Source organism: Orbicella faveolata, unplaced genomic scaffold, assembly GCF_042242905.1.
Source record: "Orbicella faveolata isolate gen_17 unplaced genomic scaffold, um_ofav_v1 contig_24, whole genome shotgun sequence".
NCBI lineage: Eukaryota > Metazoa > Cnidaria > Anthozoa > Scleractinia > Merulinidae > Orbicella > Orbicella faveolata.
In genome coordinates, this window is record NW_028301552.1 from 27,221,154 (window position 1) to 27,248,739 (window position 27,586).

Sequence of the window (27,586 nt, forward strand, 5' to 3'; positions counted from 1 at the left end):
GCTAGCTTGCAGTTGAATCATTACCAAGTGTGGGTGTTGGGCAGATAAGTGTAAGTAGAAATTTCCTTCCTTGTTCCTTTGTGATCATCTTTGGTGCTGATTATTGGACATCTTATTTTCCTCACTGAAGCATGATTCTTGGATTACTTCACATAAGCTTTATATTATTAGGAATAGTATTTTTATAATGTGATGGGTAATGGAAAGAATGGGGCGGTAGGTGCCTAGTAACCTGATAGGCCTTTGAAACTGATTGTAACATTAATGTTTTATATTTACGCTTACCAAACAAAGAAGGGCTGAGAAACTTTTTAAAGGTTTTAAAGCAGGATACGCTATGTTATGCACAAGAAATTCATTGACATAGATAGGTCTCGCATTAGTTCTCAATAGAACTCCAAGATCTTTACCTTGGTACTTAGAGGGTAGAAATGATTACAAACGTCCGTTAAGTGTCCCTATACGAGGCACTCGGAGAACTGACGTTGCGAAGAGTTGTGTGACAAGACCAGAAAAACCAAAATGGAAAAAGTATACCAATCACGTTTTATGAAATCTCAGTTTCAAATAGAAAGGATAAGTTCCACCCATCGTAATAACCAATATCGAGCAGGTGGTAGTTGTCAGTGTGAAGCTTTAAAATCCTTACTTATTCGTTTTGGCTAGAAGGAGTTGGTTAGAGTTTACTATAGCAAAGAACGAGATCTGGCAAGAAACTTTTGCATGCATGTCTGACGGTTTGTAATTGCAGGCTAAATTTATTAACTCCATAGAGCTGTTAAAAAACTCTCTACCACCGCTGGTTAAACATTCAAACAGAACACACCGGAGATTGCCCATCACTTGATTTATTTTCCTATATTGTTTCATTCGGTAATAGTAGAATTACTCTGACATAAAATGTATTTGTTCATTTATTGTAACGTCTTACTCGTCTCAACTATCCCAAGGCAAGTCGTGTCCTGGACTGTAGAACGCTCTTTTAAACACGACAAGTTTACCTTCATCCCAATTGTTATTGAAGTTCCAAGTTACAGTAAAATCCAGAAAACAGGCAACTGGCTTAGGAGCCAGGGAACACCACTAAACAAATAACGACACTGAAAAACTAAACAAGCTCGACAGTTTTGAAATGACTATCGGAAGTACCTCAAAAAGCCTCTAATGAAATAAAATGAAAACGCTTCTGTTGAGACTTATTAACGGAAAAAGTTAAGAAGGAATCCACCACTGGGAAGTTCGTGTAACAAGTGGAGAAAAACTTTGTACCAAGACTATTTACAAACTTCTGAGCGACTGTTATAAATATTTTCTCGAAACAAATTATTTCTAGCAACACCAAATGTCTAAAACAAATTTTGAAGTTCATATGAAACACTTGAAATCACTGGTGAAATGAAACTGATTATGAAATTATACCTGTGCTTGTACAATTTCTCTGAACTTTGGAATTTATGTTCTCGAGTTCCCATGGAAAATTGTTTTTGATGTTATTTCAGTCAACTATTTATATCTTAAGCTTTTAGAAAATGTAAAAGGTAATAGGCTGCTTAAAATTATTCCGGTACAAGTTTTTTATCCACTTAAAACTGAAATTGCTCGATTTCCTCATATGTCTTGGTGTCACGGTTTTTTTTGCCTGTATATTAACAAACCGGGCTATCATATTTGGGTGAGATTTATTTATTACCTGAATTTTTCAGAATGTGAACTTTCCTAACGGGTTTAAAGTGTTCGTCCCGGAGGTACTACGTCCTTCCCGACACGAACATAATAAAGACTCTTGTTATGGAGACTTGCTTGCTTCCTGTGCGCGTCTGATACAAAGAGGCTCGATCACTGCATGTTATTTTTTGTCAATACGTTGAATCCCCCATCTTTGAGCAACCTTCACTTCTTTTTCAACACGTCTTGTAAGGTGTTCTTTCTAGTTAGTGTTATCATCACGATTACATCACTCCTTACTTTCATTCTAACATAAATGTTCTACATGAGGCTGAAGTATCTCATTCGCTAACTCTGTCTTTGGAGAAATCTTATGGTTTTTTAAAATTGAAATGAAATAAGGCAGGCAATCGTCACGCATACATCAGATTTGCTGAGAAGAATAATTATTCGTGGGATCATTGCATTAGGCCAACAACTTTCGAAGAATGCTTCTAATTAGTTTTCCACGATAAGGTAAAATTTCCACCACATGAATGCCTTTGGGATCCCCCAATTTTGTTTTGTCTCGGTCAATATCGGTTTAGCTGCGCGCGGAATGATCGCCGTGCTAATTTGCTTCACGAACATTCAAAATACGAAGTCGTCCTTTTTTAAATTTTGACTAAGCAACAGTAATTTGAAAACATTCTCGTCGTCAAAGACCACTTATCACTAGATGACAACTACATGCAAAACCAATACGTCAGGCGAGCTCATTCGGAAATATTACCAATCCAACCAGGTGTATTCTTAACTAAAAATTCGAGCTACGCGTGGAACATAAGGGAGCTCTCACCGATTAAATATTATAGTTAAACTCCACCCGAGTGAAAAATCATGCCCGCCACCGCTGGTTAAATCATAACTTTGGTTAAATATTCAAACTGAACTCACGAGAGATCGTCAATCACTTAACTGCTTTTTAAAGAACATTTGCTTCATTTGAATGCTTCACCTGGTTACACACAGACCTCCTCTGATTTAACAAAAAAAGGTACTGGTGGAGTAAAGGTAAAGCGTTGCTCGAGAAAGCACTTTACAAGCGGTGTTTTTAAGTCCGTTTCATTAACGAATTACATCGATCTCAGAGTAAGTATCTTCTAATCAACGAAAAAATTCTCCTCTCTGAGATGTGGCAAACAAATTAATTTGCAGCTCGTATGAGATTCCATTTTATACAGAATCATTCAAAGTTCACAAAAAAGTTTCTTTATGCGCTTATTTTTTGGGATACAGGGGGCAAACGAAACACTTTTTAAATGCAAATGCAAATGAACATAAAAAGCCTCAGGTCAAACGTAACGACACAAATAAATTACACAGCAAGTAGGCTTATAATCAGAAAGAGTTATCGTGAATTGAATGGTGAATCATTTGAGGGTCCTCGTGGCAAGACTTTGGTGAGGTGATCAACCTATTGCTTTGTAAAGTGGTATTCCTCATTAGGAAGAATTCTTTTCATTCTGACACGCTCGTCTTGGATATGCTTAGCTTTTAGCGAGGATCTTCCTTTGTCTGGAAACAAGCTTGAGAGTAAGGGTTTCTGAAGTATTTTTTATCAGATTACATGCCATTTATCCAGTCGGTCTCTGGATACCTGAAATGCAACGTGACTAAAGGGAACGATGAGCAGTAAAATGAATTAGTTCAGATAACAATGAATCTTGGAATTTCAACCTTTACTTATTATTACGAATTACTGGAGAGAGTATCGCGGTTAACTTTCCGTGACTCTCTTAGTATGAGGTGCTTACCGAGTTTAGCATGATTGACAATGTGGGCACCCGGTTACGTACGAAATTCCATATTCATGACCAAATGGGGCTGTTTCAAAAATGATAGAGTTTCTTATCAGTTGTGACTTTAATAAGGTGTTTTCTCGTACGTTAAAGTTCAAAACATCATGTATTAAAGAGACCCTGGCTAAGTGTTCTACAAATATTGCTTTTAGTCAATGTTGGTACAATATACATTTTCAGATTGTTAAGATCGTTCCTTTTTCTTTATATCACAGAAGAAAATATGGTTCGATCCGTTCTGTTTTTCGTTCTCATGGTCTTACCTCTGGCTACCCAAGGTAAGAAATTACGTAAATATTGAGATGCCGCATGACGACAAGACAGATGATGATAACAATAATGATAACAATAATGATAATAACCATAATAATAATATTAGTAATAATAATAATAATGATAATAATAATGTCTTTATATATTCGATACAGTACATATCAAACGTTACATAAATTTGGAAAAGAATTAAATAAGTGCTTACAGTAAGAATTTGTCATATTGCTAAATTGTATTTAAAACTAAGTTTATTACAAAGTGTTGGATCATGGGTAACTAAATAAATGTATAATTTACAAATCTAATGTTTTCAATTTTCTTTACAAAGAATCATTTTGCAAGGTCAAATATGAAGAAAGGCTTATTGTTTAAAGAAGAGGAGAAAACATCACCATCGTCATTATACAATTACAATACAATAATGCAAGAGAAACACAATAAAGGTTTCTTAAGGATACAGATGAATAGATGCAACAAGATTAAAGAGTTAAATCAAAGCAACGACAAATTGATAATCAGCGACAACAATAAATAAAAAAATAGGCACCCTGCATTGTATGCAGGCATTTGCAAAATGAAAATGATTTAAATACCAGGGGAACTGCGAGTTCGTTCTTGAAAGCAGGTAAACTGCATGCTTGCGAACAATAAGTGATTATAAGTCGTAGGTCGTTTCATGACTTAATTATCCTGGTAAAGAAGGAGAAATTTTATGGGTTAACCTTACTGGCTTTACAGATAATGCTTATAGGAATGATTTGGTCTAGTTAAAGAAAGTCGTTAAACTTGAGATGGCCTAGACAGAAAGTTTTTGAATTCTTTTTTGCAACGTGATAAAGAAATCATGCAAAACTAGAAATTACGAAGGCGGTATAAAATATCAAAAAATTGGAAGTATAAATGGCTCTCTACATTCCACATTCATTTTACATGTAGCCATCGAACTTCTTGGCTGTGGTCTGCAAATCTAGCGGAAACAACTTTTCTCTTTACAGCCTCACTATTTTGCTGAGTTGAACAGACGAATTTTGATTCGATATGGAACCATGTCACAGGCTTATGGACCCTGTAATCGAATACACGTACTTCGATCAACGCTGTCGACTAGGCTGGTCTAGATTTAAAAATCCTCTATTAAGGGGGATTATTTATTTTAGGCACTTTTGAGGGGGGCTTATGAGAGAGGGGGGCTTATTTGAGAGGGGGGTGTATTTAATTCCAGCCAGAGGATGGTATCAAATCTCCTTAAAGAACTAGAACGCAAAATGGAAAAGTTCAAGCACATGAAGTTGGAGGTCATGCAACTGAAGATCAAAAACAAATTCGAACTTTCAGCGCGTGACTAGACAATACTGGATCAGTCCGTATGAAGCGTTACAGTCATGATTACATTGCAAATGCAGTTTATCATTTATTAACTTGATTGTGTGGGGCAAGGGGGAAGGGGAGGGGGGCTTCAAAGAGAGGGAGGGCTTAATAACTTTCTTCCTCGGAAAAAGGGGGCCTTATTAGAGAGGGGGGCTTATTTGAGAGCGGAGGGGGGGCTTAATAGAGAATTTAAGGTATCTAAATTTGTGAAAATATATCTCTCGATTGTCATGGGTAATAATACCCTGGGTGTCAGAGGTTTTTCTTGCGCGGTTTCCGGTGTCGATCATGTCTCTATTGTGAAGCGAGCGAAAGACCTGGGGATGAGAGCGTGATTTCTTTAATAAGCGCCACGCTAATGACAACCCGGTTTAACCCTTTGAGCCCCAATTCCGCATATATACGTAATTAATGGTCGTGCTCTGTATACCACTTGTAACGTCATCAATTTAAATGTCATCAGATATTCTTGATAAGCAGATAGCAGTACTAGGCTAGGCCTTTGCTTACAATGGTCAGGTCCGACGTCGCAAATCGAAAAACAACGTTACCAGTTTTGGTGCAAAAACGGTGGTAAAATGGTCCACTACGCCTATGATTGATCAAGGTCCATTTCTAGGCTTCGCCCGTAATTAACATCCAACTTTTCACGGCAGCCAGAAAGAACATGCAACGCAAAAGGTAGCCAGAGTAAAACGGCCGAGAAAAAAAGAAAGAAAAGGGGCAACAAATAAAATTGAGAACAGTTAATGGCAAATTTTGGCTTATGCGCATGCCCGGAATTAAAATATTGTTAAATTTTGTACCTAACCTCGAAAAGTCTTTCCTTTTGGTAAAAAAAGCTTTCTTACTAAAATGTAGGCTTATTTAGCGTCATGGCAGCCAAAAACCCCGACTAAACGGTTAAAAACGACATGTTTTGGCGAAAGTTTGGTATTGAAAGGGTTAAATCTATCTAGCCCAAAATCTGGACTAGAAAGGTGATTGTCTCCTAACAACCTCGCAAGGGTTTTCTAATCTAACAGACACGGTGATTGGCTTCTAAGAATAGAGAAAGAGAGAGCCTGTGAAATGTCGGGAATAATGTGCTTGTCGTTGGTGACGTGATGATCGAGATGGCGGATGTTGAGGTTGATGTTCGTTCGCGCGCTGAAAGTTTTGTGAAAGATGACAAAGCCATGACAAAAGTTCTCAAAACGTTCGACGGTGTTGACAACTTAGGCGCCGAGCAAAGGGATAGAATTGCAATTTGTTATTGGCACCAAAGACGTTTTTGCGGTTCTGCCAACCGAATTCGGGGGAAATCGTTGTCATTTCAACTAATTCCTGGACTCCGTGTTGAGCTACATAATTTGGGCTACAGCCATTACCCAAAAAGTCCGATTGCAATTATTATTTGCCTTCCAAATGCCCTAATTGAATGCGACATAAAGGAATTGAAGCATCGATGGATTTCGTGCACGTGTTTGTCTGGCAACGATGCTGACAAAGGTATTGGTCCCGCTGGCCTATTCTCGTTTAGAGGTTTTTTCTCGCGGCTTTGCCGCTCGTGAAGCAAATCGAAGTATTTCCGTCCGCCGCGCGAGAAGAAACCTCTGGTACCCTGGGTTGGGTAATAAAAAAGGGTGTCAACGACGTCCTCAGTACCACCCAGGTTTACGGATCTGAATTTTAACCCCACATTCTGTCGTTGAAAGTAAATGGAACTGTGACGTGAGATGTGATGGTTCTTGTAACCAACTGTCTTCGTTTGTTTGTGTGCTATGGCAAACACATCTTGAGCTACATCAGAAGCATATAACCTCTGCTTCTGGCTACATTTATAGCACTACCTAGTCATATGCCCGCTGAAGCACGCGCAATATGGTCATAAGTACATTCTAATCGCCGTAATCCCTGCTGCCCCCCCCCCCCCCCCGCAAAAAAAAACAAAACAAAACAGAGAAAAATGTTTTTTTTCTTCCCTCTTCTCAGGAGCGAAGTGGAAGTACGGTAAAACAGATAAAACAGGTATAAGTATTAACTTAAAAACTATCTGTGAAACTGATCTAAAAAAGTGGTATGATCTCAGAAATACTTAGTTTTCGACACACTTTCTGTTGCCTTCGCCAGAGTTAATTGAAACAGTGTCACTGCATTTATGACCAGTGCCTATTTGCCGCTGGCCTCTCAGGGATGAATAATTTATCTGAATGGCCCTCATTGTAAACAAAGGGGCGAGAAAAGGATCATTTTGAAGTAATCGTTATCGTGCTAAGAACAGTGAAGATACAGTGAGGATACAGTGAGGATACACTGCGTGAAACAAAGAGCAAGATATTAAAGGCAATGATTAGCTTAGTTATTCATCAATTGCTGATAACCTATTGCGTAATAATAAGAGGAAATCATTTAATCAACCAGGTTGAATATTTTTTTACAGGCTACGGTCCAGTGGACTGGGGAAAAGTATCACAGAACTGTGACAAGAGTGCCCAGTCTCCCATAAATATTGAAACCAGCTCGTTAATAAAGGCCCCGAACGGCAAAGGTTTGAAGCTTACTTGTGACAACTCCGGATATGTCAGTGGAAAGATCGTCAACAATGGACATGCTCCAACATTGAATATCGACAAGACCAAAGGAACATGTCGACTTAGCGGGGGTCCTTTAGGAAATAGCAAGTACAAACTGCAACAGTTTCATTTTCATTTTGGTTGTAAAGACGACGAAGGATCTGAGCACACTGTGGACGGCGACGCATATTCCGGAGAGGTACGCGATGTAATTGTACACTAGAATGTCTCTGCCTAGGAGTCATATTTCTTGACAGTTGGTATGAAAACAACTATATGAATGAGACACTAAGTATAATATAGTTTGAATAATGTGAAATTTTCTCGGTAAGCTATCAGTCGATTGCACTGGAAGAAAACTTTCCAATTTCTTAATCTATTTTAGTATTCAAGTTGTTTGATGTTTGATAGCGTCTTTTATTATATAAAAACCAGTGAAATACCAGTTGAACTTTCGCGCGAAAAATTGATATTTTCACACGTGAAAATGGCATGTTATCTTCACATATGAAAAGATCGCCGTTGCTATCCTTACATACCAAATGGCGCCTTTCGCAGCGAAAGTGAAATGGTTTTTTTATTTCATTGATGTTTATATAATAAATAGAACATTACATGGCCACTTGGAAACACGAAATTTCTCTTCTCGCGTTCAAAAATATTTTACTAGTTCGCTGCGCTCACTTTAACACTCGAAGAGAAATTTAGTATCTCCGCGCGGCCATGTAGTGTCCATTATTTTTGCGTTGTTGTACATATACGACATAGTTTTTAATAAAACAATAAGGGTATTAACTAATCCGTATTTCTTCATTATCTCTTTTCTCTCTTTTGTAGCTTCACTTGGTGACTTATAACACAAAGTACCGCGATTTTGCTACCGCTGCTGATAAAACCGATGGCCTGTCCGTTATTGGTGTATTCCTTCAGGTATGACAAATATTAAGGTTGTTATAAGGTTATTATAAACAGTTCAGCAAAATAAAAAAACGGAAAATAAGAAAAGAATGCAACAAAGAATTTTGGGTACCATGAGGATATCACAGTTTTGACTTGGTACAGACCACCAGACTATCTTTTCTTGAATGAAACAGATCAATAAATTAAGGAAAAATACGACTTGTGAAACCAAGGTAATATAAGACATATTAATGAAATCGTAGGCTTATGGGAAAACAGAAACCATAAAACAGAAAGTGCTAGAATGGTGGTCGACTCGTAGTAAGAAAACAACGGATTTTTAACATGCAATTACGCTTTTGTAACAACTTGATAAACTGATTCACGCATATTTTGTACAGGCAATTTAGTGTCATTGTCAGAGAAAACCGGACAGTACCAAAAGATCGAGGTCGGCCGTTTATCTTCATCTTTTCACAGTATAAAAGCTATCCGAAAAGATTAACAACCATGACATTTGCCGAGGTAGGCGTTCGGGTTTCTTCGAGATATCGCCACACCATGATTTTGGCCTCTCAAGCGGTCGAAAATGGCCGAAATTTCGGGCAACTTTAAGCCGCCGAATCATAATTTGAGCGTGACTCAAATTTTAGCCATTTTCAGCGAGTCATTTTTCAAAAGTGCGGCAATTTATTTCCACAGAAAAACAATTTTGTGATAGTCTCTTGCACTGTTATCAATATCCAGTTTAGGTAAAACTGGCATCCACAGGCAAATCGGAGTAATCGGTCTCGCAAAGTCCAAAAAAAGTCATTAGTCAGAAATATTCCAGCCAAATATTTAGCGAAGAATATCACCTTATTCCGACTTTCTGCGATTGTTATTCATGATTTATGAAAGATCTGCAAAAAAATAGTTAGCTGGACTGCAGAAGAGAATTTTTAAGCTGTGACATCGTTATTAACGTACGTAAACATTTCTAACTCGCCAACTCCTTACCATTGTCTAGGCTAAAATTCTATTTTTAACGTCACGCTGCATGGGAAAACAAAGTGTATCCTCAGTTCGATGCAACCTCGTTCCCTGGGAACGAGGTTGAGTTCGATGGTCTTTTTTGCTGTTGTACAGAGCAAACTGCGAGTTAATAGTGAGCAAACTTCATCTCTAAATTTAATTTTGGGACTTCTGCAAACCCCTTGTTTACATCTATTTCTTGTTTTCGAAAGGCGTGACGCATTACAGATTCAAAGACGATTAGATTAGACGATTAGATTTCGAAATGTCGATCTTACCTATTAAAAGGTTCCTCCTTGGTTTTGAAAACATTAATTCTTCTTTCGGATCAGAAAAAGCGCCAAGCATTGCGGGTGGCGGGTCAGTTTCTCTTCAATTATTAGCGTGCAAACAAGAGGGTCGAGGCAAGACGTCAGAGGTGGTGTCTATTTGGCGCAGGCGAATGTAAACAACGAGGAAATACAGGTTGCGACAAAACTTCGCTGCTATCCGACCTACGAAAGGATCATAAAGGACAGACGACTGGAATACCGGTAAACATCTCAGTATGTGTAATCGTTGCTAGGTCAGGATTCCCAGCGGAAATTTTTCCTGCCTTCGTTGTTGTCGTTTGTATCGTCGCAGGTTTGTACACCGTCTTGTTTTCCGATTCATTTCCTTCCTTTATTACCTCGTACACGCAATTGACGTCGCAGGTTAGTACACCGTGTTGTTTTCCGCTCTGAAACGTTTTTTTTTCAACAAAAGTAATTTAATGTTGCTCTTGTCAATATCACCACAAAACCCCCCTCAATGCAACGAAATTACATCCAAATTAGTATTGATAATTAGATTGCATGTTTGTGATCCATCTCAAAGTGAATACACCGATTCCAGAAAAAACCGGAAGTTGCACCGAAACGAGGCTTAATAGCCCTCGCGGTAATTAAAGCAACATGGCGAACGAAGAAGAAAGGCCAATCTCTCTTCTGATGATATTCCCGGCGTCAGTGTGAGCGAAGAACATTGAAAAATTGACACTCAGCCAATCGAAATTCTGGCTTAAAAGTCGCCGAATAAATCAAAGGGGCAAAATAAAGGAACTTTTAGACGGGTATGTTTTCCATCCTTCGATTGTCTCGATCTCCAATATGCGCAAAAACAACCTGTTCTCACCATTTTTATTGCCTAAAAGAACTTTGCTCATGGTCGGTTTAGGAAAAAGAATCTGGATGAAATGAAAATTGTAAAAGTTTTCGACCCTGACCCGAAGAATGCTTTACTAAAGCTACAGCAAGAGCTCGAAAGAACATACGGAAGTAAATTTAAAAATTGTGCCGGATATCGGGAATATTGCAACAAAACACTTAAAAAAATTTCCTGCGGCTGATTCATTTTTCATTGACGACTTCAGTTTTCTCAAGTTAGAGAACATCCAATCTCTCTTTATAAATTAACAATCGGTGTTAGAGAGTAAAGGGGAATCCTTTTAAAAGTTCAAAAGATGCTAATCAGAGTATCAAACAAGACCACGATCTACTGGCCAAGAATGGTATAAGCAAGGGTTCGGTACAGTGACAGCATCATTGCGTTACAGGGTAGGACGCAAACACAAAGCTGATTCATCAGTCAAATCACCAATAAAATTATCAGTGACGTGTACTACAGTGTAACAAAGACTATCAGTCACATGCCATGAAAGATGGCCTAGAAAACTAGCAACTAGTACTGAACAAGTACACTGAAATAATGCATCAACAGGGATCGACGAAGGTGCAAGTAACAAAATGCTTTTTTTTTGTTCATGAGAAAAGGGAAATTTTGGGGACCTCCCCAGGGTTCCCCAGCTGGACTGAGGTTACAGACCCAAGTAAGGGCAATCTCCATGAAATAATTTAAGCTAGGAATGTCATTGTTATGGATAGTGAGACCCTGAAAGATTGCCTTATAAAATCAATATGCAAAATGTTTGACACTGGTTTAAAAGTAAACAAGAGTCATATGAACTTCAGTTTATGATGTACAATGTACAACAACTACTCTTTGTTGTGAACAGGCTTTGGAATGTCCTGGCTATAAATTGAAAGTAACTGCGAATTTTTAATGAGCAAAATGCCTTGGACATAGAATGGTGGAAGGAGATGCTAAAGAATATTTAACAATTCATGATAAATATATTAAATATGAATTGGCTTACCTAATGCTTAGAGATGGCCTTACACGATGCGATTATTGCTAAAGCCAGAATAAATAATGTACATCAAAGGTCCAAAAAGTTTGTCCAGCATCTAATATGAGAGAATTCAGCTACTTCCAGTTTTTCTCTGGTGATGAATATTTGAATAAATATTTCAAAATAGTTCAAAACAATTGGGAATCTATAAGATCATACAATGTAGAAAATTCTCAATGAGGTCAAATTCAATCGCACTTTTATGTTGTTAGCAAAATTATACACCAGCTCTAACATGCGTCCTTCTATGTTACACCCTGTGCCAGAAAATAGAACATGAAGCCACATAATGCACAATTTCAGTACGGTGGAAATCACCAAATATTTAATTACCACTGATGAACAATATCATGCACTCTGTTTAAAGTCACTACCAAATGACAAATAAACATCAGATAACATTTTTCTGCCAGTTTACAAGCAAACAGCTCACTATCCAGGGTTGATTAACAACTCCACACAACCTTAGTGGAGTTACACCATCAAATACATGCCATCCATTTATTCTCCTAATAGCCATTTCAGCTTGTATTCTTACATTTGCAGTTCTAGTTGATGGTTGGAAAACAGTCTTCCTTAGAAAATTGGTATTAAAATTATAGTCAGTTCTGATTTACTTGGTTGCATGCATAGAATGGATGAAGATTATAACCTTCCTGCTTGCCAGTACAAGCTGTCTATCAAACCTACGACATTAAGGAAAATTCCTATTAGGCCTTAAAATGTGTTGTCAGAGTAAAGTTCACTTTTGGATTTCCAGGTCTTGGGTGTCTGACCTTTTATCTCTCTGCAGTCTATTCTGCACCTGATGTTTTCAAATTCAGCCTAGGAAAACTTCAGGTAAATAATTAATGGGCTGGCTCCCCAACATCAAGTACAGGAAATTGGCCCATGCAATAAGTTATCTGACACTACTAGTTCTGAAACATTAAACCTAAAAGCCAGATCTTGCTGAAGTATTAAGCGAGTAAAAAATATTCAAAATTCATCAATGGCTGTATTTAAATCACTAATGTCCTTCCACATTCAACATTGTTTTTGGGAAACTTTTTTTGTTTACCTCAGAGGCATGAAAACTGATTAATTCCTAAGTTGATTGAAGCTGATGGGTATTCATATGCCAGACTCAGATTTATCACATATTTCGCTCTACACAGAGATTCCTCATCAACTTTTGCCCAAGGGAAAGCCGAGGGTACGGCGTCCAGTTTCAAAAAGTGTACTCAGTTGAAAATCACTTGGCAAGTAGTGCTCGGAAAAACAACAATTATTTCCTACCGAGGTAAAATAGACATCTCCCCTTTGCATAAGTATTTCCCACTTTTTTCTTCTTTGTTTATCTGGCTAGCTTGTCCGAAGGAAACTCAGTCGTGGAAATGACAAATCAGGTCGGTTTTTGCTTCGATTATTAGAGTTTGCAGCCGCACAACACTTGTGTCCAACTCTTTTCCTTTTCTTTACCACATTTGCTCCAGACAAGTAGCTCTAACCTACATACATTCGAATTTTTTCCTTCTTCCCCAGCATTTCGTCCGCCATTTTCAAAGCTCGAGGGCTATTAAGCCTCGCTTGCGTGCAACTTCCGGTTTTTTTCTGGAATCGGTGTAATGAATTACATTTTGCACGCAACTGAGTTGCTCTGAAGATTAATGGGGTAGCTTTGGGGTGGTTTGTGAAAAAAAACTTGCGAAGGCAAATAAATTTTCATTTACCCGGACAAAATGTAGTTCCATCCGTGTTAAGAGAAATGGGATGGTAACTCAAGAATATCTACAGACACAAGATGGTTCAACTGATCTGAATGTCAAAAATAAAACGAAATAATGAAATGGATTGTTAAAAAAGAAACGATATTCGTCCAGACAGTAGTGTTTTTATCCTCGCTGCCCCAATCAAGGAGGGTGCGCAGGTGGAACTATGAGGCCGGGAAGAAGTACCATTGCATAGTGGCAACGGAGAAGGGACTGCCACCCCCATCTCACCACCACCCACACCCTGTTTGCAAGGGGGTGGAAGAAAAATCTGCTGTCCTGGACGACATTTCAATTTCATTTAAATTAAGTTGTTTTTATTTTTGGCATTTACATGTAAACCAGCTGGGTGGGTTTTTTTGTTTTGTTTTCGTCATTTGGTTTCTATGGATTTTCTTGGGCAGCTTGCGAGATCGAAAACTCAGACCTCCGACCTTAGACCCGAGATATCGAGTTGAACACTCGAAGATAAAATTCGTATCCACGCACGGGCATGTAAAATACTCTATTTACACTTAAAAGCCATTTGAATACGATGGCTCGAGGTGCGTTGCGTGACAGTTTCGTATAATTACATACTAGGGATCCTTATGCTTCGATTTATTCTGCTAAATTAAGAAGAGTTTTCCAGGTCTGAGTTTTCGAGACACCTTAAGAGTCCCTGTCCATAAAAATGGAAAATAACTCGGCAACGGTAGAAAATTCGATTTCGCTCATATTTTCATGGTAGATAGGCTAGGGCATGACAAAAACTACTGGATAGTTTTTTTGGCAAAATATCCTTTTATTTCAAAGAAATATGCAAATTACCAAATTCCGTTAAAATCGTCATCTGACGCACCATTTTATTAAACAAGTTTGAGAGCCTCGCATGCAAAACCACGTCATTCTTCCGTCTTAAAAACACTCAAATATTTTTGTGCAATGTTTAAATGTGTACTGGGTTGATTTTAGGGAATGTTGCGTTGTCTTTTTGGGTGCAAAATAATTAAATTTCGAAGACATGTATTTCATTCAGTTAAAAGTACTTCGTGAATATAATTAATTTTCACTATGTGCGAAACCTTCAAATGGATTAAGCTTCTGGTGGTTGAATCGCAGAAGGATGATCTACAGATTCCTGTAAAAATTTCTTTGGGCAAATGATTGTGAGCGACGCGAGAGCTTTTCAAAGTACGTTAAAAATGCAAATATTTGACCATCCGTCGTCAAATTTCAATTTACGGGTTAGACATATATTTTAGCATGCGCCACATGACTTGACCTATGTTAAGTTGAAATAGACACAGAGCTGATAATTTCGAAATGTTCTAACCTCATTTGCTGTAAAAGGCAGGTCCAAAGCCGATTTGACGTGTTTCTCTCACCATTCGTCGCACGTAAAGCAGAAGTTTGCTTTTGTTTACATAACGTCCGATGTACATCGCCAACTGTCAACTTATTTAATGGTCGAATACCATGAATCTGGGACTCTCTTTCGACACATATGACCATCATGTGCATCTAAGTAAAAAACGACTAAGTCATTTGTAGACAGTTGCTTGCTTTGCACTACACCAAAATGTTACGTTTAATCATCATAGTTTGAATCCTGGCTTCCAGCGGTTCCTTGTTCGTCACGCAATGCTGTCATCCCATTTTAGGGGGTAGGGGTAGGACAATTTCTATCCTAATACTAATCCTAAGGCTCCGTAAGGCTTCGAACCAGTGGGAGCACACAATCGTGTTGAGTAGGAAGAGATTAAATTAAGAAATGAAAAGAATGAATAGTTTACCATTGCCCCTGTTGTTATCTTTTACTCGACCACCGCTACCTATATGCTCTGCGAAATACTGTAACGCTTAACTCATACCTAGGTCTTTTCGCGCTGTGCAATTATTTTTGGTTTACATGTAATACAGTGGACTACCCTCGGGGAAATGGGTGGTGACCGCTTAATGGGGTCACTTCACTATCGGGTTATAAATTTCTTGGTGAACATGGAGTCAATTCAAGACAATCATGATAGACGTGTGTTTGAATTATCACTCGTCATGCACCTTCAATTTCAGACTCTTATCTGCCATCGCCCTTTCCAAAACAAATTTTTTGAATTTTGGGTGGCCGCTTAATAGGGTTAAAGACAATAATGAAACCCTTATCGGAACGCCCAAATGGTGACCGCGGAGGTAACCGGTCAATAGGTGTTTTATTTACAATATTTCACTGACAATAAGTTTGGACTGTATTGACAACAGTTCTTTATTTTCTGTTACAAACATACCAATGCCCCCACTAAGCAAACAAAATACGCCAAATAAAATAGCATGGCCAGGGCTATTTACTCAGGTAATTACTAATTAAATTTAGTCTTTTTTTCTCACGAATTAGACTCGTTGTGATTTCCTGTTTTTATTTCAGCTATTTCTTGCTTCATTGATCTATAATTTGTTTATGACGATTTTTTTTAAAATTCTAGTGAGTACAGCCGCGAGCTTTATCAGCTGTTGTCTGAAACATCAGAACGTACAACAAACGTGATTTGGACCGAGGCCACGTACACAATAGAATACGATTATTTAAATATACACATATTATTACATATATGAACAAACAGATGAACAATGACTAAATTGTTTCACTTATCCTGAGAGTGCTCTATACAAAATAGATCAAAATGTGCAGCCTATGCCGTGACAGCATTGCGTGACGAACAAATAACGGCTGTAAGATTGTGCTGCGCCCACACGCTTAATATAAATGGTCAGTGATGCGATCGATCAAACGTAATATTTTGGCGCAGTGCAAAGCAAGCAGCTATCTACAAATGACTCAGCCGTTTTTGACTTAGATGCAGTGATGTTCATATGCGCAGAAAGATGGTCACAGATTCATGGTATTCGACCAATAATAGGTTGACCGTAAGCGATGTACATCGGATGTTAACCTTGTGTAAACAAAAGCAAACTTCTGCTTTGTGAACGACGAATGGTCAGAGATCGACTAGAAACACGTCAAATCGGCTTTGGACCTGCCTTTTACAACAAATAAGGTGAGAACATTATCGAAATTATCAGCTCTGTGTCTATTTCAACTTATTATAGGTCAAGTCATGTGGCGCATGCTAAAATATATGTCTAACCCGTAAATTGAAATTTGACAACGGATGGTCAAATATTTGCGTTTTTGACGTACTTTGAAAAGCTCTCGCGTCGCTCACAATCATTTGCCCAAAGAAATTTTTACAGGAATCTGTAGACCATCCTTCTGCGAATCAACCACCAGAAGCTTAATCTATTTGAAGGTTTCGCACATGGTGAAAATTAATTATATTCACGAAGTACTTTTAAGTAAATGAAATACATGTCTTCGAAATTTAATTATTTTGCACCCAAAAAGACAACGCAACATTCCCTAAAATCAACCCAGTACATATTTAAACACTGCACAAAAATATTTGAGTGTTTTAAAGACGGAAGAATGATGTGGTTTTGCATGCGAGGCTCTTAAACTTGCTTAATAAAATGGTGCGTTAGATGACGATTTTAACGGAATTTGGTAATTTGCATATTTCTTTGAAATAAAAGGATATTTTGCCAAAAAAACTATCCAGTAGTTTTTGTCATGCCTTAGCCTATCTACCATAAGAATATGAGCGAAATCGAATTTTCGAGCCTTGCCGCGAAATTAAGAATTTGTCTGATTCTTACAGGCAGGCACTCTAAAGACACCTTTGAAACAGCAAAATATTATCTCAAGCTTCATAGCAAGCGGTCGTAAGTCAATTGCATGCACGAGGTAGTAAAGGAAGGAAATGAAACGGAAAACAAGACGGTGTACAAAAGCTTACAAACCTACGACGATACAAACGACAACAATGAAGGCAAGAAAGATTTCCGCTGGCAATCCTGACCTAACAACAATTTCATGTATTGAGATGTTTATTCCAGTCGTCTGTCCTTTATGATCATTTTGTAGGCCAAATAGCAGCGAAGTTTTGTCGTAATCTGTATTCCTCGATGTTTACATTCGGCTGCGCCAAATAAGACACCACCTCTGACGTCGATCTTTCCTCGACCCTCTTGTTTGCACGCGAATAATTGAAGAAAAACTGACCCACCACCCGCAATGCTAGGCAATTTTTCTGATCAACCAAGGAGGAACCTTTAGGTAAGATCGACATTTTGAAGTCCTGTCGTCTTACCTTTGGATCTGTAACGCGTCACGCCTTTCGAAAACGAGAAATGGATGTAAACAAGGGGTTTACAGAAGTCCCAAAATTAAATTTAGGGTAAAAGTTCGCTCACCATCGAACTGAGGATACACTTTGTTTTTCCATGCAGCGTGACGTTAAAAATAGAATTTTCGCGGGAAAATGTAGCCTAGACAATGGTAAGGAGTTGGCGAGTTTGAAATGTTTACTGACGTTAATAACGATGTCACAGCTTAAAAATTCTCTTCTGCCGTCCAGCTAACTATTTTTTGCAGATCTTTCAGTAAATCATGAATAACAGTCGCAGAAAGTCGGAATGAGGTCATATTCGCTAAATATTTGCCGGGAATGTTTCTGACTAATGATTTTTTTTTTGGACTTTAAGAGACCAATTACTCCGATTTGTCTGTAGATACCAATTTTGACTATAAAACGGGGTATTGATAGCAGTGTAAGAGACTATCACAAAAATTGTTTTTTGGTGGAAATAAATTGCCGCACTTTTGAAAAATGACTCGCTGAAAATAGCTAAAATTTGGGTCGCGCTAATTAACAATTCGGCGGCGATATTTGGCACCTCGTGAAAACTCTCGAATTAAAGCGAAAGACCCCAAATATATCTCAGTCAACTAATAAAGGGACAAATATTATCGCATGAAAATAAGAGTTTCTGGAATTTGTACGAACTTTCTTTTAGGCTCACATAAAGTTGCCCGAGATTTCGGCCATTTTCGACCGCTTGAGAGACCAAAATCATGATGTGGTGATATCTCGAAGGAACCCGAACGCCTACCTCGGCAAATGTCATGATTGTTAATCTTTTCGGATAGCTTTTATACTGTGAAAAGATGAAGGTAAACTGCCGACCTCGATCTTTTGGCACTGCCCGGTTTTCTTTGACAATGACACTTAAATGATTTCGAGTGCAATTTGGAACAACTAAGCAGAAATAAATTTTTAAAGACTACAAAAAATTGCACGAACCTTTGAAAAATTTACGAGTGCTTATTTATTCCAAATTTCAGGAGAAAAATCATTTGATTAGCTTAGCTTATTCCCTTTCACTTCCTGTGGAGCATAGGTCCATGGAAACTGCCCGCTATGTCCTTCTGTTTTGACCAACTTTTCAATCTCTTTCCAAGAGTAGCTTGCCTTTGACGCCTTATTGTCCACGGTTCTCCTCCAGCTGTTTCTAGGACGATCTTGATTTCTCTTTTCCTGGGGGTTCCACTTCAGTGCATGCCTGGTAATATTGCTGATCAGTTTTCTTACGGTGTACCCAATCCAACCCCACTTGCGCCTTTTAATCTGGGTGTTGATTCGTTCCTGTTCAGTTCTTTCTCACAAATCTTCATTTCTTATAGCCTGAGGCCAGTGTATGCCTATGATGGACTGTAGGCATTCGTTGACAAAGGATTTTGTTACTCTCCATATCTCTGACCCATACAAGAGGACGGATTTCACGTTGGTGTTTAATGTCCGTAGCTTCGTCTTTTTAGATATCGTTTTAGATTTCCACACGGGACTCAGCATTATGAAAGCAGTTCTCGCTTTCCCGATCCTCAGTTGAATGTCGCGGTCAGACCCGCCATCCTTGCTGATGTTGCTGCCAAGGTAGGCAAATTCTTCCACTTCATCAATTTCTTCCCCATCCAGTTCTAACCTGTCTGCATTTGTGGTGTTAATCCTCATCCCCTTTGTCTTCGATTTGCTGATCCTAAGACTCGCCTTCGCTGAGATCATTCCCATCCGTGTTAGCTTGGATTGCATGTCCTGATGATTGTGTGAGAGCAAAGCGACATCGTCAGCAAAGTCTAAATCTTCTAGCCGAGTCATGAGGGCCCACCGTATGCCATCGCGATGTTTCTCTGTTGTCTGTCTCATTACCCAATCAATGACCAGCAAGAACAGAAAGGGCGACAGCAAACATCCCTGGCGTACTACGGTGAGCATCTCAATCAGTTCTGAAAGGACTCCATTGTGGATGACTCTGGAGCTGTAGCTGTCGTAGGTCTTCTGTATAAGGGTGACGTACTTCTCAGGGATGCCGTAGTGACGTAATAGTTTCCACAAAACGTCCCTGTCGACACTGTCGAATGCCTTATCGAAGTCGACGAAGGTCGTGTAAACGGGAGAGTTCCACTCGAGCGACTGCTCCAAGATGATCCTCAAGGTGGCAATGTGATCAGTACATGACCTTTCCTTCCGAAACCCAGCCTCCTCATCCCGCAGTCGTTTGTCCACTATTACTTTCAGTCTCTCCAGGATTATCCTGTTCAGCACTTTTCCGGCGGTTGATAACAACGTGATGCCTCCCCAGTTCTAGTCTCCCTTTTTTTGGTAGTTTGATCAGGTAGCCCTCTTTCCAGTCGTCCGGTAGTTCGTTCGTTTCCCAGATCTTCCCAAACAGCTCCTAGAGCATCTCTGTCGAGGTCCTTTAATCTGCCTTGATGGCTTCTGGTGGTATGTTATCGGGTCCTGCTGCCTTGCCATTTTTCAAATACTGTCAAATGCTGGATGGCTCTCCTGATCTCTGCTTTACCTGGCCTGTTTCCATTGACCTGTAAAGGTTCGTCGGCTGGTTCTCTATCAGGCATCTCGCTAGGCGGAGGTCTATTGAGCAGCGTCCTAAAGTGTTCTGCTCACCTTCCTCTCTGCTCTTCTTGATCGGTGAGCATGTCTCCACTTTCGGCTCGAACAGGTCTGCCTGTGCTCTTTCTAACACCTGCCAGTGTTCTTGTGATGGAATCAAGATCTTTAAAATCCCCTTTCCCTGCTGCTTCCTCTGCCTGTCTTGCAAGGTCATCCACGAAGTTCCTTCGGTCCTTTCTGATGTTTTGCTTAACTTCTCTATTGACTTTAGAGTATCTGGTCCGGGCTTCCGCTTTCTTGGCTCTTGTTCTGCTACGGTTTAACACATCCTTCTCCTTCTTTCTAGCTTCTATCTTCTTCAGAGTATCTGCGCTGACATAGGCCTTATGCTTATGACATAGGCCTTAGACTTCCTTCCCAACGTTTCCTCGCCCGTCTCCCTCCAAGCATTTTTTATTCTGTGCTACACTTGGTTGACTACTGCATTGCTCGCTTTCTGGGAGACTTGCGAGTGCTTGGTACTTATTGGACAAGGTAAGCTTGAACCAGTTCTTTGTTTTCTCATCCTTCAGCATCTCGATGTTGTATTTGTGGCTTGTCTTTTGTGAGGTAGTATGATAGTTTTTGAGCTTCAGTCGACATATGCCCACAAGAAGGTGGTGGTCAGAAGCCACATCTGCCCCTGTCTTTACTCTGACATTCAACAAAGACCTTCTGAACTTTGATGGTGTACAGATGTGGTCAATCGGGTTCTCGGTCTTGTTGTCGGGAGAAACCCGCGTTGTCTTGTGTACCTTCTTGTGGGGGAAAACCCTACCTCCAATGACTAGCTTGTTAAAGGAACAGAAGTCAGCAAACAGCTCTCCATACTCATTCATTTCTCCGATACCATGTGTTCCTATAACTGTCTCAAAACTTGTGTTATCACTCCCCACCTTGGGGTTAAGATCTCCAAGCAACAGTAGCAGATCTTTCTTGGTTGCCTCATCTATGACAACCTGTAACCTCTCATAGAAGGCATCTTTTGCATCGTCGTCAGCTTCGTTTGTAGGTGCGTAGCACTGGATGAAGGTGGCTTTTCCGATCTTGTGTGGAATCTGGCCGTGATGATTCTGAACGATACAGGATTCCAGCCTATGAGTGACTTGGCCGCTTGTGGGATCAGCATAAAACCTTCTCCCTCTGTGTGTGGAGCGTTGGCATGGTCATGGCCTGAGTAAAGGACGGTCTGTCCAGTTGACAGCCTTATGCACCCAGACTCGATCCATCTGGTCTCACAGATGCCTATTATTACTTGTTAATAATATAAAAGTGACAATTTCTGTCACCTTCAATATTTTACGTGACAAATGGAGGCATCAAGCTACTTAAAAATTTGACAATTTCTTGTGTTTAAGTGCAACTAAAGAACACCCTTACAATAAATAACTACTTAGAGTACATTTATCTTATTACTTACAGTAAGTTAACAGTATCCGACGACACATTTTTCATTTTTTCGTTTAGCGGTTTCTTGTCTCTTTTTTGTAAGAGTTTCCAAATTCTGGGTATTTTTAAACGGTTTTTTGTGTTCTGGTTATAAATTTCTGTCGCTTTGCATCAAAGAGGACGCGCGATGTAATCGTGACGTGGGATAGTGTATACATTGGTGACGGTCGTGATTATATAATCTAAAATGAATCTCTTTACTGGAGATTTGTAGGTGAATATTCAACGACCCGGGAAAACTAACGGCGTGTCTCATCTTGAACTGAACCTTATACTACACGCCGGGGCGAGCCTAACCAGCTGCAATAAAAATTCTATAGGTATTAAGTGTTGAAATTCTAAGAAGCGAAATGATGCTTTATTTGTCTCTTGAATAAAGGAGGAAGATGATGATGATGATGACAGCAACTATTCGTTGCGCAGACTGGCTAAGGCAATGCGGAGGATAAGGGACAAGGGTAAGGACAACATCGTTAATTATTATAGTTTAAAAGTATAAAACCTGGTCTACACTAGCGACATAACGACATAACAAGAAAACGTCTTAAATCGGTAATGTGAACATCGACATAACGACATAGGGCTAGGTGAAAAATGGAGCAGGAGACACGTCTTTTTGAAAATTCCCTCATACTTTTGTCATACAATATAAGACAGCAGCAAACCGCTTCGGCAGGTGTTTGTTCATCTATCCGAGCCGTCAATATTTTGTACTCGGCAACAGTCAATTCTTGCTCAGTCGAAGCCATTTTGAAAATAGTGCTGGTGGTGAACTGGGTTCTACAATTTTTGCGCCGCTCTGACTGGTTCTTTGTTATGTTGTTATGTCGATGATGTTCACACTTGTTTCAACAGAAACATAGCGACATAAGGAAAAAATCAGCTTTTTCCTTATGTCGTTATGTCAGGATGTTCACACTGCCAACATAACGACATAAACCCCTTCTTATGTCGTTATGTCGTAATGTCGCTAGTGTGAACCAGGCCTAACAAAAACCCTCCAAAGAATAATCAAATCCAAAGAGTAATCAGACTTTTGCATAATTAGAACTTTTAAAATATCGGATTCCTTGACGCGTATTAAACGACTATTTGCATGTAATACTGTTAACTAGGAGGGACTATCTGTAGCATATGATCTGTAAAGACAAATCACATAGAACGCTAGGTTGGAGAAGGTGCGAGGAACTGCTATGAGTGTGTTTTCTTTACTTGTGTCTCTCATAAAGGTTCCCGTTTTCTCTTTTTCTGATTGTTTCATATTGGAGGAATGCACCCTCTCTTCTATCGACGTTAGCGAAAAAGTCTCTGAACTGCGAAAAGAACGAAAGCTGACCAAAATTCGAATCTCACAGGGGTCAGTCCCGACGATTTACGTCCTCAGATATATGTCGCAGCATAAATTAAAATCTCTCTAATGAATTTGATTTCTATCTGGCATTAGCACATTCCGAAAGAAAGCAAAATGAAAACCAAACTGGTTTAAAAAGAAAATGTACAGCCGAAGGGTACATGTATCTACTCTTTGAGTAACTGGGGTCGAAGGGCAGGGATGTATTTTTTGTTTTTTTCTTTCGTTTGCATTGCTGAACTGTAGGTCTGAAACGAAACGAGAATTCAATTCGAGTATTTAATTCATCCCTTCCCATAACAGGGTTTCAGGAAAAAAAACTAATGTAAAGAGGATGTAGAACATTACGAATATGTCAGAGGGGGTCAGCAGGGTATTTAAATCTATGGTCGTGGAGTTGAACTCGGGTCTGCCATGAAAACAACACTTGATTGTGAAAACAACGTCGGTTTCATTGTTTCAAATAACAATTGTATAGTAAGCAGTTTTAGGTCCTTGGCAACGGACTCTACGACTTGGTGAGTACAGTTATATCCCAAAATACTGTCTTCCAGATCAACAATTTCAGGTGAATGGTTTGTCCTTGTTCGACTTGGTGGCTCAACTGAGAGATCTGTCCGGGAGTTCCTTTTACTCGTACAAGGGATCTCTGACCACCCCTCCCTGTTACCAGTCAGTCAGTTGGATTGTGCTTGAGGAGGCAATTTCTGCTCGTAAAAAAGAGGTGAACGATGTTTTATTTTAAAACAGTACTTCAAATATGAGTGCTAACATACAATAGGAAACGTTTTTGCCTGGTCTTAATGACATGCGCCTGTAAAAAGTGAACGTAGGCTGAATAAATCGATATTCCCAAATGGTTTAGAAAAGACTGGCCCTTTTGCAATATAAAAACTTTCCTTAGACAAAAAGTTAAGAATGGCTGACTGATAGGATCGAGAAACGCCGGTCAACGTCCCATTTGACAAATCGCTCATATTTTGCCCAAAGATACCCTTAGGTGACCTAATTCTAAAAATCATATTTAAAGGTTCCAGCGAATTTTTATTTTCCAGAAATTCGCGAAAATTTGAAAGCGCGGTCAAAGTGCGGTTTTTCGTGTAATAAAATGACCGAAATAAGGTGCGAGGACGAAGCGTTGCTGAAGTCTTAAAATAAACTCAATTGACTTCAAACTTCACACAAATGTGGAACAACCACTCTAATTTATTCCTCGCTTTAAACTAATCTCAGATATGTTGATATAGTGGTTTTCCGAACCATTTTAAAAACAGCTATGAAGCGTGTGAAAAATAACGGCAAAATATAGGTCATGTTTAACAGCATAAAAATGCATCTGGTACCTCACTTTCCGATCATTTTACTTGACAGCCTTAAAATATCATTATTAAAGATATACCATGCCAAGTTTCATGCTCGAACTCGCAGTATTTCCTTTTGTGAAAAACGAAAATCTATGTCAATGTGTTGGGCGCAAATAACACAATAATTATGCACGAACCAGAGACAAATCAATTTCAATGGCGAAAGTAAAAGGCTATCATTAATTAGAATCCCGTCAATTCACTGCTATCAGTAGAAACATAATGTCCACTGCATAAAAACTGTTTTCAGACGTTTTCGAACCATGCGCGTCAACTTTGTTTAATTTCGTGTCCGCCGTCATGTCTAGTTTGTCATCGCGTGTATTTCCTTAATGTCAACAACACGTGAATGGTTGTCATAACAAACGCAAGAGATTTCCTGGAACCTAAATGTTTTCGATTCACCAAAACGCTTTAAGTTCGTTAAGACACAATAATGGGTCAACTTGGTATGCTTTTTAGCATCAAGGACGTTAAAGGACTGTAAATTAATCGAGTTGAAATATCTTGAAGCAAATCAAAATCGCGCCCTTATTCTAATTTGGTAAACAGCCGATCTCCGTTCAAGTTCAAGAAGTCGAGAGGTTAATCCGGCAATGTATTACCGGTACAACAACAAAATCAAACCGAGGTCATCAAAAGTGTAAGTTTAAAAGTGTAGTGGCAAGTTCCAAATAAATTTCCCCTATATGAATTGGAAACAAGATGTGAAACGGTCTGACCCGAAACAAATAAACAAAATATTAATACGACTAATTTAACCCGAAAATGTTACAGAAAACATACCGTCGATTCCCCTCGATACCACTCCGCATTGCCTTAAAGAGCCCAAGCTTTCTGCTGTAAGAATCAGGGGCCTCATGAATCTGTATTTATTATATCGGCAACCATGCTGCGTGGCTGATATTCGAGACTCAGTAAAAGTTGTCACACAACCGTACGAGCAGCCCAGTCACGCTTTCACTGCTCTTGCGCAAATGTTCAACATTTCGCAATTTACATAAACCGACTACAAGTTTAAAGTAGTGTCAGTAGATTGAAATGCACTTTTTAAAGCTGTCCTATCGAGGAACAATTATTTCTTGTTTTTGAATGGCTCTTAGTTGTAGCCACAGTCGGGGAGGGGGGGAGAGGGTATTCCCGGAAATTTCGGATATCTGTTGCCGTGGAAGATTAAGTGGTCTCCAGCTCTTAACGCCAACACTGAAACATTAGATGATTCTCGAAGTATCACAGGGGTCACTAAGCTAAATGATTTTGAGTGTAGCTCCGCTGAGTCAATTAACCGTTGGCGCGCATATTGCATTGACCGTGGACAGTTAAACCGGAAAAGCCTGTTGCACATTGTAATTTAGCGTTGTCCAACACGCAGTCGGTCTGGTTGTAATGTTAATCGTATTTGAGAGAATCTCAAGTTTTCTTTCGACACATACTGGGGTGACATACTACTAGATGGGCGTGGCCGGGAGCCACGAGTCAAGTCAGTCAACTCGCCCTGCTTAACCGAGAAGAGTGACTGCGACCTTAACATCAGTGCCATTATCAACGGGTGTGACCGAGGAAGCGTCTGCTGAGGTTTCCATAGATAGTAACCATGTACAGTAGGGGTGTATTGATGTCTTCAAGGCCGCTGCATTCGATTAATTTACAGTCCTTTAACGTCCTTGATGCTAAAAAGCATACCAAGTTGACCCATTATTGTGTCTTAACGAACTTAAAGCGTTTTGGTGAATCGAAAACATTTAGGTTCCAGGAAATCTCTTGCGTTTGTTATGACAACCATTCACGTGTTGTTGACATTAAGGAAATACACGCGATGACAAACTAGACATGACGGCGGACACGAAATTAAACAAAGTTAACGCGCAGTGGTTCGAAAACGTCTAAAAACAGTTTTTATGCAGTGGACATTATGTTTCTACTGATAGCAGTGAATTGACGGGATTCTAATTAATGATAGCCTTTTACTTTCGCCATTGAAATTGATTTGTCTCTGGTTCGTGCATAATTATTGTGTTATTTGCGCCCAACACATTGACATAGATTTTCGTTTTTCACAAAAGGAAATACTGCGAGTTCGAGCATGAAACTTGGCATGGTATATCTTTAATAATGATATTTTAAGGCTGTCAAGTAAAATGATCGGAAAGTGAGGTACCAGATGCATTTTTATGCTGTTAAACATGACCTATATTTTGCCGTTATTTTTCACACGCTTCATAGCTGTTTTTAAAATGGTTCGGAAAACCACTATATCAACATATCTGAGATTAGTTTAAAGCGAGGAATAAATTAGAGTGGTTGTTCCACATTTGTGTGAAGTTTGAAGTCAATTGAGTTTATTTTAAGACTTTAGCAGCGCTTCGTCCTCGCACCTTATTTCGGTCATTTTATTACATGAAAAACCGCACTTTGACTGCGTTTTCAAATTTTCGCGAATTTCTGGAAAATAAAAATTCGCTGGAACCTTTAAATATGATTTTTAGAATTAGGTCACCTAAGGGTATCTTTGGGCAAAATATGAGCGATTTGTCAAATGGGACGTTGACCGGCGTTTCGCGATCCTAACAGTCAGCCATTCTTAAGGATTGTAAGTTTATGACACTTGGAGCAAGTAAACATTGCAAAGTGCAGGGTGTAATCTACAGTCTGTGACTGAGTGAGGTATTAATTCTAAGTGTAATTTCAATTCCCCTTACAACCTCGTGGTATCCTATTGAGTCACTGCAGCTTGTGCTGTAGTGTTAACAGATTCCTGTTTTCTTTTAGTTGGACGCTATGAGAGGTCTCCGCAATCACGAGAAGCAACCCATGTGTGGCAACTTCAGGCCACCTAAGCCAATAAACGGACGTACAGTGTCAGAATTCTCCGGATAGGCTCGGCTGATCACAACCACTCGGGACTACATCGAAGTTACTATAAATGTTATGTAGTGGTAAACTGTTAGGGTATCATCGCGTAAAGCGTGTAAAAGTTTAATTTAACACAATGTGTAGTGAAATAAAAAACTAAAATGAG

At 39.2% G+C, this 27,586-nt stretch overlaps 1 protein-coding gene and 1 pseudogene across 1 annotated transcript; one reads left to right on the forward strand and one right to left on the reverse strand.

Annotated features, from left to right (window-relative positions):
- Positions 1-27,586, forward strand: LOC110069619 (carbonic anhydrase 2-like). The gene is made up of 8 exons (XM_020777142.2): positions 1-50; positions 3,722-3,784; positions 7,122-7,157; positions 7,570-7,901; positions 8,540-8,632; positions 22,232-22,310; positions 23,758-23,927; positions 27,337-27,586. Exons 2-8 carry the CDS (start codon positions 3,730-3,732, stop codon positions 27,442-27,444), a joined length of 873 nt encoding a protein of 290 aa, XP_020632801.2. The 5' UTR covers positions 1-50; positions 3,722-3,729; the 3' UTR covers positions 27,445-27,586.
- Positions 19,759-21,858, reverse strand: LOC110040070 (uncharacterized; annotated as a pseudogene).